At 46.2% G+C, this 15,901-nt stretch overlaps 1 protein-coding gene across 1 annotated transcript in view; it reads right to left on the bottom strand.

Moving 5' to 3' along the window:
* Positions 1-15,901, bottom strand: part of LOC129711359 (calcium/calmodulin-dependent protein kinase type IV-like) — a 142,173-nt gene that overhangs the window by 22,353 nt on the left and 103,919 nt on the right. The window contains exons 6-7 of the mRNA XM_055658966.1: positions 11,513-11,603; positions 7,295-7,369 (exon numbers count right to left, since the gene is read on the bottom strand). Coding sequence (XP_055514941.1) covers positions 7,295-7,369; positions 11,513-11,603 — 166 coding nt within the window. The remainder of the gene's footprint in view (positions 1-7,294; positions 7,370-11,512; positions 11,604-15,901) is intronic.

Below are 15,901 nucleotides of genomic sequence, written 5' to 3' on the forward strand. Positions count from 1 at the left end.
TGAACTACAATAGACTATTATTGTTATTATTGCACTGTTATTGTTTGTTTTTTGTGTGTACACATGTGTACATGTGTGTGTGTGTGTATGTAGGTATATTATCTATAAATATGTGTATTTGTGAGTATGTGTGTATATATACACACACTTAACTTTTTTCTCTCTCGTTTATTATATTGTTTACAGTGTACTTTGTTTACATATTCTGTTGTGCTGCAGCAAGTAAGAATGTCATTGTTCTATCTGGGACACATGACAATAAAACACTCTTGGCTCTTGTTCTGCAAGCCCACATAAATGATGTACAGAAAATTAAAAAGCTGCTAAAAGGCAAATAATTAGAGAGGTAAAATAAATGTTTGGTACTGTTGCAGAGAGCGTTGGAGTGGTAAAGTTAGTAAATCTTGCTACAACTGAACCACACGTTGAAGTGACGAAGACACAAGAGTCTCCAGAGTGCTAGAATCTTGAGATAGAGGAACTCAGTGGGTCAGGCAATACCTGAGGGACATTGGAGAGAGAGCACCTGGAATTCAGGTGCACGGTTTTGGTCCCCTTACTTAAACCAGAATAATCTTCCTTTGGGTGCAGTTTAGACCAGATTCCTGGGACAAAGGGTTTTTTTCTAATGAGGAATAGGAGAATAAATTTGGCCAATATCCAACTGAATTTAGAGGAACGAAAGACGATCTTATTGAAACATGTACGGTCCTGTGCAAGCAGATGCTGAGTCAAGAGTCAAGAGTGTTTAGTTGTCATGTGTATTGACAATTGTGGGCGGAGACTTGATCTCAAGTATCCCAACAGGCTTCAGGAGCATGCTGCTAGCTGGAGAGAGACAGAGAGAAAGGCTGGGACCAGGAGGACAAGGAAGCACTGTGAAAATACGTGATTGTCATCTGGCGAGAGCAGAGCTGAAGGTAACTTCTTGGCTATGTGTTGTGGCCTTGAGAAGATAAGGTGTCTGGGAACGACCATTTTGCAAAGGGGACTGTATGATGAGAATGAAATTCGAAGCTCAGAGAAGACTACCCCCTACCGACAGAGTGAATCTGGCCAACTCACTCACTCACACGGGTAGTATCTGAGTCCAAGTCATGACTTTTGTGATTTAGTTTATTAATTGATTAGTTGGAGTAGTAAAGCTGATAAGTTATTAGCGGTCAATAGTTTGCATGCATGCTTAAATAACTCAAAAGTGTTAATAAAGATAAAGTTGTACTAAATCTTCGTTTGGAGTCTTTTCGTTTGACACGTCAGTTGATACCCGACAGAGTTAATAGGGCCAACACCATGGACAATGAAATTCTTGCTGCAGCATAAACCGAATAACACGTCATTTCCCATGAGAGGGGAGCTGGAGCAAGGAGGCCAGGTTCCAGAATGGTGTTTATTCATGAAGGAGGGGGATAAGGAGAAATTACTTCAATATCTTTGGAATTGTCCAACCCAGACAATAATAGGGACAAGAATCAATGAATATAATCAAGATCGAGAAAGGCAGACAGCTGGACTTCAGTGGAGTCCAACGTTATAAAGGTAAGGATAGAAAAGTGGAGCAAACAGCAAGATCAGATAAGTCAGAATCGCATTGAACGATGGAGCATGATAGCATCCTCCTGCTTCTTTGTTGTACTGTCTGACTTTCATGATAAAATTAAGTGGAAGGCATTTAAGATTTCAAGATGGTGCTGGCTCTTTGCGTTCTGTCCTGGTACCGACATTTGTCTGAGAGGATCATTTTTCTATGGAGTGGCAGCAAGGTTTATAAGGCCTGATCTTTTTCAGGTTTAACTGAAACCCACATCCCCCACGAACAAATGTTGAAGATCTACCTGGGATTTTCTCAGTGAAGCTAAACCATAGTGCATTTACATTGGCATTCATTTTGATTTAAGGGATGGCATGTGTGGTGCTTGAAGTGTTCCCATCAGCACCATGGGATGAGTCATGGTCGTGGAATTCCATGGGATGGTTCATGAGTCGTGGAATTTTCTGCCTCAGAGGGCGGTGGAGGCAGGTTCTCTGGATGCTTTCAAGAGAGAGCTAGATAGGGCTCTTAAAAATAGCGGAGTCAGGGGATATGGGGAGAAGGCAGGAACGGGGTACTGATTGGGGATGATCAGCCATGGTCACATTGAATGGCGGTGCTGGCTCGAAGGGCCAAATGGCCTACTCCTGCACCTATTGTTTATTGTCTATTGTCTATTGGTCATGGTGTGATGGTTCTGGGAGAGGATGGGAGAGGAGAAAGATGGTAAGGAATGGGTGAGAATAAATGAGTGTTTGGGATTGAAAGGAAATACACCTGATAAAAGTATGTAAAATTATGAGAGGCGTAGGTAGGAAAGACAATCAGAAATAGACACAAAATGGTGAAGTAATTCAGCGGATCAGGCAGCATCCCTGGAGAAAATGGTTAGGAATCAGAAACTTTTTCTGGGCGGATATTTTTAGAATACTTTCTGAAGTTGTTAATACCCAATTGGATCCCGACTCAAAACAAATAATATTAGGAATTTCAGAACAAAGCCTAAAATTTACAACAAGCCAAAGAAACTTCCTTGATTATAGTATAGGTGCACAACGTTTTATCCGAAGATCCAAATAACGAAAACCTCCGAATAACGGACATTTTTTCAGTTCTTGAAGAAAGGTCCTTGAAAACGTTCACCGAGGGCGGCTCGCAGAGGTGACAGCGGAAACTCCGGTCGGTCCTCGAAGAAATGGGAACTAAATCCCCATTCATAAAAGAGAAGGTGAGGGTATATTGCGCGGGAGGGTTAATAATTGACAATATGCTGCTGTCTGCCCGCTGAGTTAAAAAGTTCCCACGGTAGACTCATGATACACAGTGTATCGTGAGTCTTGCGTGGGAACTTTTTAAAGTCAGCGGGCAGGCAGCAGCAGATTGTCGCTCCCTTCAGTTTCACCCCACCTACACCCCTCTGCTTCCCGGCCATGTGTTTGACCCCTTCCCTCCCCTCTCCAGCTCCCCGCCCATTGCACCGGCGCGGGGGCTTTGTACTGTCTTCACGTTGGCAATGCCAGCATACAATGCCAGTCACCGGAGACGTCAGGACCAACGGGACATCGACCCCCAGGCCCACTGCAAGCACGGAGATCCCAGAGACCCACAGCTAGCAGCAGCCCAGCCCCGTTCCAACTCCAGAGGAAAACTGCAAACTGGCCGGAGACATCAGGCCCACCAGAAGCTGCTCCCCGATGGGCCGCTACGGCGACAAGTGGCAGTTCGCCCACAGCCCGAGCTGTGCCCCCTCATCGGGACACCGACCCCCAGGCCCACTGCAAGCACGGAGATACCAGATCTGCAACTCCAGCCCAGCCCCGCTCCAACTCCACAGGAACACGCTCCCCGTAGGGGCAGAAGCTGATGGTGTGCAAGGTACGTCTTGTTCTTGGGGTCGCGCAGCTCGGGCTGTGGGCGAACTGCCACTTGTCGCCGTAGCGGCCCATCGGGGAGCGGATTCCTCTGGAGTTGGAGGGGGAGGGGGGTATTGTGCTGTTTGATCGCCCCCTGCTATCCCAGGGACAGGGAGACAGGACGTTCACCGAGGGCGGCCCGCAGAGGTGACAGCGGAACCTCCGGTCGGTCCTCGAAGAAAGGGGAACTAAATCCCCATTCATAAAAGAGGAGGTGAGGGTATATTGCGTGGGAGAGTAGGAATCCCAAGACATGGTTGAGTGAGCGTTCACCGAGGGTGGCCCGCAGAGGTGACAGCGGAACCTCCGGTCGGTCCTGGAAGAAAGGGGAACTAAATCCCCTTCATAAAAGAAGTGGAGGGTATATTGCCCGGGAGGATATATCGCCTACCTGGAAGAAACCGGACATTTTTTCCAGGATGTCGTCTGCACACCAAAGCTCACCAAAGCTCACGTTTGGCGCCAAACGCACATCGCCTCTGCTGCACATGGATATAAGAGTGTGAAAATGTCGCCTAAGGGCATGTAGCCCCGCTAGGGTGACATGAGTGCGAGAGGTGATTCAATGCTGTGGTCACATTTACAAATTCAGGAATTCATTCAACACACTGCATTTCATACAGACATTTATTCTGCAAGAAAAAACTACATTGAAGACTCAAACTCGCGACCGAGGAACTGCCGGGATCAAGGCGCAAACTCGCGACCTTGCGGATATGAGCCGAGCACTCTACCACTGAGCCAGCCATTAAAATCTACGCTAAAAAATTTCCATTCCGAAGGCCGACAAATTCCGAATTACGAAAAGTGTCTGGTCCCAAGGCTTTCGGTTAAAAGGTTGTGCACCTGTATATTAACTGGGAAAAAATTAATATAAAAATTTTGGACAAGTCCAACAACCCCCACAACCTTACATTTGGAAAGAACTAGACTTGTCTTAATTGACAAACAAGAATTATTTGCTAGAATATGGTCTCCATTTATTGACTTTTTGAAAGGGTAAATTGGTTCAGCACGGAAGTCTGACTAAAGCATGAACCCACGATTAGATGAATAGATGTGTTTTATAATCTACGGACCTATCTCCAAAGTTGTATTATTGATCATTTATTCTATTCTTTTTTATCGTGGTTTTTTCTCTTCTTTGTCACTATCTATATAAAAAAATAAACAAATAGAAGCAGAGATAATATATAATTGATGAATGAGGATCCCTATTACTCTGATAGCTGGAATCCCATCTATTAACAATATGTCATTGATATACTAAATGTGTTTTGATTATGATATGTACATGCTTCTAATAAAAATATTATTTAAAAAAAAAACGTTTTCCAAGGAGATGTGCGGAGTAAGTTGTTTTACACTCAGAGTGGTGTGTGGCAGGAACACACTGCCAGGGGCGCTGTTGGAGGCAGATTTGGTAGTAGTGTTTAAGAGGCTTTTAGATCGGCATATGAACACGCAGGGAATGGAGGGATAGGCACCAGGTGCAGGCAGAAGATCTTGGCATCATTTTGAGCATAGGCAAGGTGGGCCGATGGGCCAATTCATGTAAACTTTGTTGAGGAAATCAATGACACACACCTTGAACTGGTCTATCACTGTTTATAGGGAGATACTAAGAATGAGAGAGAACATATTGTGGCTCTGCTGAGGGATATAGCTGTGCTTTATAGTGATTGAATTCTAATGTGTAGCTTAAATCTTATTTTAATTCAGCAAAAATATCCTATTCTTGCAAAAGATATTAAAAAAAGCCTGAACTGAACTTAAAATAAAACTCAAAAGAGAGCCTTAATTATGCATGTAACATTTTTCTGAAATGAACAGCACAGAATAAATGTATCCCCACCTGCTCACTTTGGAACCTGAGATGAATGCAAGGGGAGAGAGCGAGAGACACTGTAAAAACTCATGTCATAAGTGATAGCAGTAGAATTAGGCCATTCGGCCCCTCAAGTCTAATCCACCATTCAATCATGGCTGATCTATCTCTCCCTCCTAATCCCATTCTCCTGCCTTATCCTCATAACCTCTGACACCCGTATTAATCAAAATCTATCTATCTCTGCCTTAAAAATACCCACACTTGGCCTCCACAGCCTTCTGTGGCAAAGAATTCCACAGATTCACCTCCCTCTGACTAAAGAAATTCCTCCTCATCTCCTTCCTAAAAGAATCCTTTAATTCTGAGGCTATAACATTTAGTCCTAGACTCTCCCACTAGTGGAAACATCCTCTCCACATCCACTCTATCCAAGCCTTTCATTATTCTGTATGTTTCAATGAGGCCCCCCCTCATTCTACTGAACTCCAGCGAGTACAGGCCTAGTGCCGACAAACACTCATCATAGGTTAACCCAGTGATTCCCAACCTGGGGCCATGTGGCCCATGGCAAATCTCAACGGGGGCCACAGAGAAATTTGGGGATTTAGGTTCAATGAAGGGGGCCACGTTTTTTCCGCTAATAATGTCGGGGAAGGGGGGGGGGGGCACAGAAAAATTTAAAGAGGGGGCCATGAGCTAAAAAAGGTTGAGAACCACTGGGTTAACCTACTCATTGCTGGGATCATTCTTGTAAATCATGGATTATCTTTGCTCTGGACTGCCTGGTTCCATCTGGGTTATAATCCTTTCCCTGTTACAATGACTGTTAAACTGTGACAGGAAAAAGATTAGAAAGAAGGCAGCAAATCCGACACTTCTCACAGATAAAAACAAGCTGTTTAACACAACTTCCATATGTGCTTGTGTCACACTTCCCTCAATGTGCCGAGTACGATACACATCAACTCCGAAAAATAAAAGGCCTGGATAGCGTGGATGAGGATGTTTCCAGCGGTGGGAGAGTCCAGAACCAGAGGGCACAGCCTCGGTATAAGGGGATAAGGGGACATACTTTTAGAATGGAGATGAAGAAGAATTTCTTTAGCCGTAAGGTGGTGAATCTGTGAAATTCATTGCCACAGACGGCTGTATTTTTAAAGCGGAGATTGATAAGAGTGCTTGATTAGTAAGAATATCAAAGGATACGGGGAGAATGGGGGAGAAAGGGGTTGAGAGGGAAAAATAAATCACCCATGATCAAATGGCGGAGCAGACTAGATGGAATGAATGGCTTAATTCTGCTCCTGTCTTAAGATCTTATGAGCTAGAAGTCTGAACTGGGAGGACTGGAACCACAGCTGGAATCCTTAAGATCTTATGATATATCCAACCTCGGCATTCAGCCCTTTTAAGGTGCAGAAAAAAAAAGTTCAGGTCATGGAGCACAAGTAGGCCATTCGGCCCATCAAGTTTACTCCACCGTTCTATCATGGCTGATCTCTTCTTCCCATAACGCTTGACACACCGACTAATCAATATGAAGCTCAGTGAAATCTTTGATGAATTGTTTAGTTTAGAGAGATGCAGCATGGGAATAGGTCCACCGACTCCATTCCAACCCGTTCACACTAGTTCTATGGTATCCCACTTTCTCATCCACTCCCCACACACTACAGACAATCTACAGAAGCCAATTAACCTACAAACCCGCATGGCTTCAGGAAGTGAGAATAAACCGTAGCACCCGGAGGAAACCCACGTGGTCACTGGGAGAACTGTGAATTCCTTACTTCCTTCTGTCCTAATAAACAGGGCTTCAATAACCATATAACCATATAACAATTACAGCACGGAAACAGGCCATCTCGACCCTTCTAGTCCGTGCCGAACACGGACTAGATTGGAAGACAATTTATCCCTTTGGGAGCAGAAGGATTCTCTGGTTAAGCTCCTTGAGTATCTTTGCATCCAAATGTCATGAGTTTTGTTTGATATTGAAAATACTCTTATTCCACTCACCGCAGTAGCCCGGAGTGCCACATACTGTCTTCATGGTAACCTGTTCGTTCACAATTTTGGATAGACCAAAGTCAGCTAAAAATAAAAAGAAAGATGAATTAAACTGAAGCAAGTGGAGTCAAGGAATCCATTCATCACAGAAGCAGGACCTTTGGCCCACCCTGTCCGTGCTCACCATTGAGTACCCATCTGCACTGATTCATGTGTCTGCACTTAGACTGTATGTGTTTGAAGTGCTTGTAGAGCTAGACTATACAATGTTAAATGTAGTGAGGGACTCTGTCTCACTGTATCCTCAGACAATGCAGATCAACCACCCTTTAGGTGATAATAATTCTTCCTAGATGTGGCACGGTGGCGCAGCAGTAGAGTTGCTTTCTCACAGCGCCATAGACCCAGGTTCAATCCTGACCACGGGTGCTGTCTGTACGGAGTTTGTACTTCTGTATTCCCTCCACTTGATCTGCCTGGGTTTTCTCTGGGTGCTCCAGTTTCCTCCCATGCTCTAAAGACGTGCAGGTTTGGCAGTTAATTGGCATTTGTAAAAGTGTAAACTGTCCCTAGTGAGTGTTGGATAGTGTTAGTGTGCGGGGATCGTTGGTCAGCGTGGACATAGTGGGCCAAAGGAACAGTTTCCACGGTGTATCGCTAAACTAAACTAAACTTAGGTCCTGGATTCCATGGGTTTCAACTTATTGGACTAGTCTTCCATGTGGGATCTTGTGAAGACCCTACTGAAGTCCACACGGACTTCATCAACCGCACTGTCCTCAACAGTACACTTTAACTCCTCTTTAAACACTCCATACAGGATCACTCCCCAAACAATGCCACTAAATACTTTGGTTAAGCAGTCACTCCTAGCATTGGTTAATCCTCTCCTCAGGTTTGTTTCGTATAAGATAGACACAAAAAACTGGAGTAACTCAGCAGGTCTGACCAGAATCTCTGGAGAAAGAGAATGTGGCGTTTTGGGTCAGAACACTTCTCCAGATTAAAAGTAGAGGTCGGGGGAAACAAAAACGTGAAGTGAGGATAGGCCAGGACAAATCAGGACCGCCAACAGATGGCCTCGAGAAAAGCTTTCCATTGGACCTCGGTACACGTGACAATAAACTAAACTGAACTGAAAGAAGGATGGAGCCCATAATGGGCCATTGTTGGCTGGGAAAGGTGAGATAACAAGAGGGATACAAGGTTGTGAACAGTGGAATTGGTGGGATGGCTCGGGTGGGAGACAGATGTGGTGGGTAGGGGGATGGGAGTGGAGGGAATACAGAAGTTACTTGTTTCCAATAACTTCTCTACCACTGACATGTCTTTGGTTAGCACTGCAGACTTCAGTTTTAGCACTTGTATGGTTACTTATATTAATTTGTTTAAGAAGGAACTGCTGATGCGGGAAAATCAAAGGTAGACAAAAATGCTGGAGAAACTCAGCGGGAGCAGCAGCATCTATGGAGCGAAGGAAATAGGCAACGTTTCGGCCCGAAACGTTGCCTATTTCCTTCGCTCCATAGATGCTGCTGCTCCCGCTGAGTTTCTCCAGCATTTCTGTCTACACATTAATTTACCATATTATTGATTATCATATATTTATCTTTGCATTGTTGTGTTTATGGGCTCCTTCAGCCTCCGCAAGTGAGAATTGCATTGTTCTGTTGCCGGTCATATATGATAATTACACACTCTCGACCCATGACAAGTAAATGGCAAGCTGTAAATCAGAAAGGAAGAAAGTGCCCACCATTGAGGATCAAGAGATCCAAGGGCATTTAGCATCTGCTCTCAGCCTTACTCCAGGGCTAGCAGGGCAGCTGACACTGTGGAAAATGTTAGCTTGGATAAGTATAATTCATCTTCATTTATTTTAATATCTTCAATGATTTGTCAATGCTTCAATGTTTTCAATTAGATCCATTTAAATTTTTATATAGTAGTCATACAGCATAGAAACAGGCCCTTCGGCCCAATGCGTCCATGCTGACCATGATGCCCAATCTCTTTCTGTGTGGAGTTTGCACGTTCTCCCTGTGACCGCCAGCGTTGCCTTTGGGTGCCCCATTTTCCTCCCACATCTCAAAGACGTGCGGGGTTGTAGGTTGTGTAGGAAGGAACTGCAGATCTGGTTTAAACCGAAGATAGACACAAACGGCTGGAGTAACTCAGCGGGGGTTGAAGAAGGGTCTCCACCCGGACCGTCACCCATTCCACCTCTCCAGAGATGCTGCCTGTCTCGTTGAGTTACTCCTGCTATTTGTGTTGATCTTCGGGCTTGTAGGTTAATTGGCCCCTGTAAAAATCACCCCTTGTGTGGAGAAAGTGGATTAGAAAGTGGGGTAACATAGAACTAATGTGAACTGGCAATCGATGTTCGGCATGGACTCGGTGGTTTGAAGGGCCTGTTTCATGCTGTGTCTCTGAACTAAACTGAAGTGAACTGGGTGTTTTTTTTAAAGAAAACCTTCAATGATGTGACAGAGTAGCTGACTTACATTATGAGAGTTTTCTTTTGGGAAACAAATTTCCCATTGTCAGGCATTTTCTTGACTTCTATAATGATTTATAGCCACAGAAATTCACAGAGTTGCATTAAAACATCTAAAAACGTGAGGCAGGATTTCCCTACTGATTCAATCGGAGAAGATATTCAGCCACTGTAGAACAAAGCCAGTCAGCCTGGCTTCGATATGAGGTTACATTAATGTAACAGAGCTGGTATTTTGCTTCATCCTTTTGCCCTTGGATTGGGAGCTCTCTCCTGTTTGTGAGCTGACTATTACTGGTAGTAGTGTTGCCAACTGTGCCGTATTAGCCGGGACATCCCGTATATTGGGCTAAATTGGTTTGTCCCATACGGGACCGCCCCTTATCCCGTATTTGACTGTTGCTACTCGGGTCGAGGGGACTGTCGGATCGGTGCGCCGTGTCCAGCCCCGCCTCACCTGCCCTGACGTAGTGCAGCCCATGGGATGCAGTAGCAGCGTCTCGCCCGTGGCCCTGTCGGTCGGTCGGCCCGGCCAGTTATCCGACCGTCGGACCTTCGCTTACCGGCGTTGGGGGGTGTCGGACTTTGCGTGCGACGTCATGCGGCCCGGACTAAAACCCCTCAGCTGGCCCTCTGTCTGGGCTTAGTGTTCAGTCCAGCACGCGGGCCAACTCATCATTCACCCAGCCACAGCCCAGTCAGTCAACGAACTGCCGTTGGGAATTTGTCCCTTATTTTGACCCCTTGTCCCTTATTTGGGAGTGAAAAAGTAGGCAACCCTAACTGACAGTAAGAACTTAAAATTGTATTAAATACCAATGGGGCAAAAGGACTGGTTAGCACTTGGGTGGTAGATCGTCTGGGAATACCAGGTGCTGCTGAGGGCAGATCTGGTCGCCCAGCTATAGGAAGGATAACATTAAACTGGAAAGGGTGCAGGAGACGGCTGGCACAGTGATGCAGCAGTAGAGCTGCTCCCTAACACCGCCAGAGACCTGGGTTCGATCCTGACTACGGGGGCTGTCTGTACCGAGTTTGTACGTTCTCCCCGCAATCTCGTGGGTTTTCTCTGGGTGCTGGTTTCTTCCCAAACTCCAAAGATGTACAGGGTTGGAGGATAATTTGCTGAGTAAAATGGTAAATTGTCCCTAGGGTGTAGGATACTGCTAGTGTGCGGGGATCGCTGGTAGACACAGTGGAATGAAAGGCCTGTTTCTGCTCTGTATCTCTGAACTAAATTAGACTAAAAAATACTTCCAGTCAGCCAGTATCTACGGGGGGAGAAACAGAACTACATTTCAGATCACCGAACCTCCAGAAAATTTGTGATTTAAAATGTCCTCTTTGCCGTCCAACAATATTGACAATATTAGGGAAACAGGCCCTTCGGCCCACGGAGTCTTTGCGAACCATTAATCACCTGTTCACACTTAGTTCCATGTTATCCACTCCCTACACATTAGAGAGTAAATTTACAGAGGGTCAGTTAGCCCACACACCCGCACGTCTTTAGGATGTGGGAGGAAGCTGGAGCACCTGGAGGGAGCCCACATGGTCAACGGTGGGAAATGTGCAAACTCCACACAGGATGAAAACCCCGGGTCTCTGGCGCTGTGAGGCAGTGGCCCATCCAGCTGTGCCACTGTGCCGCCCACATTGTGAAATAACAACTGGTTCACCTGAACTTCAGAAGCAAAGTGTACCTTAAATTAGGTTAAACTAAGGCTTACCTATTTTCAGTGGAGCTGCTGATGAAAGGTCTGCATACAGTAAATTCTCTGGTTTGAGGTCTCGATGAACCACCCCATTCTCATGCAAGTACTGAAAGGAATTTGAGAAAGAAATTAGTATTTTACAACTAACAATTAAAAAAAAATCTAATTTTGTATCTGCACAGGCTTTCCATGGAAGAAAAACCTGGACTTATACAGCAACTTTCAAGGCACTTTGTGACACTTAGCAATCAGTGAAGTAGGTACAGGTACTATTGCAATGTTTAAGAAACATTTAAGGGCCTGTCCCACTTGGCCGTCATTTTGCCTCATTTACGCGTTATATGTAAATTAGGTTGACGTATCATGATGCATGCGCTGCGCATACGTTGCGCATGGTGGGGCGTGGAATCGTATGCTGTGGCGCGCGGTATTGCACGGCGCTCCAGGAAATCCTCACGCGCCACCTGCGTGATTTATCGCGTACGCACTCTGACGCATTGGCGTCGCATGCTAGCGTCCCGACGACTCACGTGTATCGCGCTGTGACGCATGAATACGTCCTTGCGTCAACGTCCTGCCGTGCACCACAGGGTATTCTAATGACGTCACGCGCACCAGACAGCTTTGCTGACGCGTGATTTGAGCGCGACATTGCGCATCACGACGCGTCGACCTATTTTACATATGATGCGTAAATGAGGCGCAAATGATGGCCAAGTGGGACAGGCCCTTTAGACAGGTACATGCATAGTTTTAGAAGGATATGGGCCCAATGCAGCCATGTGGGACCAGTATAGATGGGATGGTGTGGCAAGGTGCGTCGAAGAGCCAGTTTGCACACCATAAGACTCTACGACTCTAAGCACGTGTTAATTTGCAGTAATATTGGAGACTTAATCGATTTGTTCTCAGCAAATTCCCACAAGCTTCCATGTGATAAAGGCCAGACTAATCGTGAGGAACTGGAAATTTCCACAAAATGTCTTTGGATCCTTTCCAGAAAATGTCAGGCTCTGAAAACGGACCTCAATCGCGAGGCAAAGATGTTAATCCCACTCCTGGTACAATAGTCGCAGAGGAGAAGTGGAAATGCCTTCTGCTTAACTCTGGAAATGAAAAATTAAGATTAGTAATGCCAAGCATGTAATCAGTGAAAGCAACGCTGATTGCTTCCACTAAACCCAACTTGTGAGGTCGTTCACAAGTACTGACCTCCCGACCATCGCAGGGATCTCCAGGGGACACTGCCTCAGAAAGGCAGCCAATATCATCAGAGACCCACACTGTCCTGGCCTCACACACACACCCACACACTCCTACCATCAGGAAGGACACTCTCTCCCATTTTCCAAATTTACAGGACAATTTAAATAAAAACATAAATAATGGAATGTAGTTTATTTTAGTTTAGAGATAACCGTGCGGAAACAGGCCCTTCGGCCCACCGATTCCGTACCGACCAACGATCCGTGCACACTAACACTACAAACTATGTAGAGACAACACCCATGGTCAAGTTGTAACCTGGGTCTAACGCAGCAATGCCAACTCTGCACCACCCTGCTGCCCCAAGTACTTGGCAAACCAGGCAGCACATGTGGAGAGAGAAACAGAGCCACAGGTCCGCCACTCATCTTCTGGCACCCTTGGCTTCAGAGCCTTTCTGGATTATCCGTCTAGCTGGACCAACAGAGGTCACGGCCTCCAAGAGCGGTCCAACAGTACTGGAACGGTCCACTTTGGCCATTCAGGGGGCATCTTCTTTGCTGCCGTGTGCTGGCGCAGCAGAGCGCAGGCCACGGATGCCAATAGGATTAACAAACTCCATCAGGAAGGCTGGCTCCATCCTGGGGGTGGAGTTTGTTTCATGGGACGTGGTCTTGGAGGGGAGGATGCTCCTCAAATCGCAGAGCATCTTGGACAATACAGCTCACCCCCTCCATGACACACTGGTCAACCTGAGAAGCACCTTCAGCAACAGACTGGTTCCACCAAGATGCAGCATAGAACAGGGGATCCTTCTTCCCTGTGGCTATCAAACTATATGCAACTGCTCCCCCTTTCTGTCGTGGGGTAGACCGACTCCCCCCCCACCTCCCACCCCAATCCTTTCCGCTCGTCACTTTAATTTCATGTTTCATGTATTTTGTGTTTTTATGACTGTCGGCAGATTAATTTCCCTCCTGAGATAAATAAAGTTATATTGTATTTTGTATTGCTTCGTATACCGGCCCGCAACGTCAGCGGTGAGACGATATTGCCGACTATTGGATCACTTTAGAACGAGAGATCTATGGCTAGGATAGACACAAAGTGCTGGAGTAACTCAGCAGGTCAGGCAGCATCTCTGGAGAAAAACAAAGGGTGATGCTTAGAAACATAGAAAATAGGTGCAGGAGTAAAGGTGGCACGGTGGCGCAGCGGTGTAGTTGCTGGTTCAATCCTGACTACGGGTGCTGTCGGTGTGGAGTTTGTACGTTCTCCCCATGACTGCGTGGGTTTAAACTTCAATCAGACTATGAAGGTCTACTCCTGTGGTGTGCATGAGCCTGGGGCCATTGTCATAGAATAGAGCTTTGAAACTTGGCTGCTCCACTGGGAAACTATGTCAACCTGCTTATTCCTTGCAACTATGAACAAGCCATTTAGGCTTTAGACAGATATACAGCGTGGAAACAGGCCCGTTAGCCAACCAATTATCCCCGCACACTAGCACTATACTACGCACTAGTTTACAATTTACAATTTTTACCAAAGCCAATGAACCTAAAAACCCGTACGTCTTTGGAGTGTAGAAGTAAACCGGAGCACCCGGATAAACGCTGTCGCAGGGTGAATGTGCAAACTGTGTAGGGGCAGCACCCGTGGTCAGGATCGGAGCCGGGTCACTGGTGCTGTCAGACAGCAACTCTGCAACTGCACCAATGTGCCACCTCCATCACACACAACTAACCCTCGCTCATTTGGAGCTAAAACCCTTCTCCTTCCTCCAAATGGAAATGACAGAACTATTATGAAGAAGATGGCTTTATTCTCACAGCCCCGTCACGGTGAAGCCAATGTTCATAGGGTCGCTGTTACCCCTAACACTCTGTTGAAATACAGCTCTGGCCCTGAGCAAATCACTTCCTTCCTGCTCTCCACTCCACTGCAGCCTTCTTCAGCCTTGGACATGTACATGGATAGGAAAGGTTTAGACTAGAGGTATATGGGGCAAACGTGGGCAAGTGGGACTAGCGTGGATGGGGCAGCATGGTCGGCATGGACAAGTTGGACGAAGGGCTTGTTTCCATGCCGCGTTACTCTGTGACTCTATTTCCTGTGGTTCTTATTCACCTACTCTGGGTAAAAGACTATTCACCCCATGTGTCTTTCTTCCTATGTGTCCCACTGTATTTCCCGTCCCCTCCCACGTACCAGAATCCAGCTGTCTCCTGCACCTCCAGCCTTCCTGCTCGTTCCTGTGTTTCGCCCCCCCCCCATGGAACAGCGCAGGAGACTGATCGAGACAGAGATAAAAAAGTCCCTGGCACAGCCCTCAGCTGTAACTGTGTCGAGAAACCCACACAAATCTTGTTGATTTGCAGTGAAAGTCTGCCGGGGAGAATGTGCATTTGTCAACATGACACTTAATCACAGCAGCATCTGTCAAGTTACATAAGTGTGTGTAAGATGCAGGGTGGACTCAATTCCAGTGCTGTGGATGGTTTCTTTCAACTTGTGCTTGTGTGTCCCCAAATTTGCAATGGGAGCCTGAACTGGCACTAATATCTTATTATTGAAATAAAGAACTTAGCGCATCAAAAGAAAATGCAGATTTTCTCGATATTCTCATTTCATGCGATCTGTGCCTACATATTCCCCTCTGCTTCCTGCATCTCTCCAATTAATAGTTGCCTAGCAACGGCCTGCATTGTCCTGCAGTCTCCAAATTGAATGGTTGCCTAGAGGGAACGGCAGATGCTGGATTGTCCAAAAAAGCAGTCTCAGCGGGTGCAGTAATGTGAAGGAGATGGAACGTTGTTGAGTTCAATGGTTTCGTACAAACGTTGATATCCCTCGCTCCATAGATTGCTGCACCCGCTGAGTTTCTCCAAAACCATGTGAAATTGTTGAGTATCCGTACAAGTTGATACTCACAGATTAAAAACTAAAATATCCGCAAGTCTCCATTCTCACAGTACCGAGGAAGCAATTTCCCCGTGAGAAACAAACCATCCTCATGGGCGGCACGGTGGCCACAGCGGTAGAGTTGCTGCCTCACAGCGCCAGAGACCCGGGTTCGATCCTGACTACGGGTGCTGTCGGTATGGAGTTTGCATGCTCTCCCCGTGACCTGCGTGGGTTTTCTCCGGGATATCCGGTTTCTTCACACACTCCAAAGACGCACAGGCTTGTAGGCGG

Source organism: Leucoraja erinacea, chromosome 29, assembly GCF_028641065.1.
Source record: "Leucoraja erinacea ecotype New England chromosome 29, Leri_hhj_1, whole genome shotgun sequence".
In the NCBI taxonomy this organism is placed as follows: Eukaryota; Metazoa; Chordata; class Chondrichthyes; order Rajiformes; family Rajidae; genus Leucoraja; species Leucoraja erinaceus.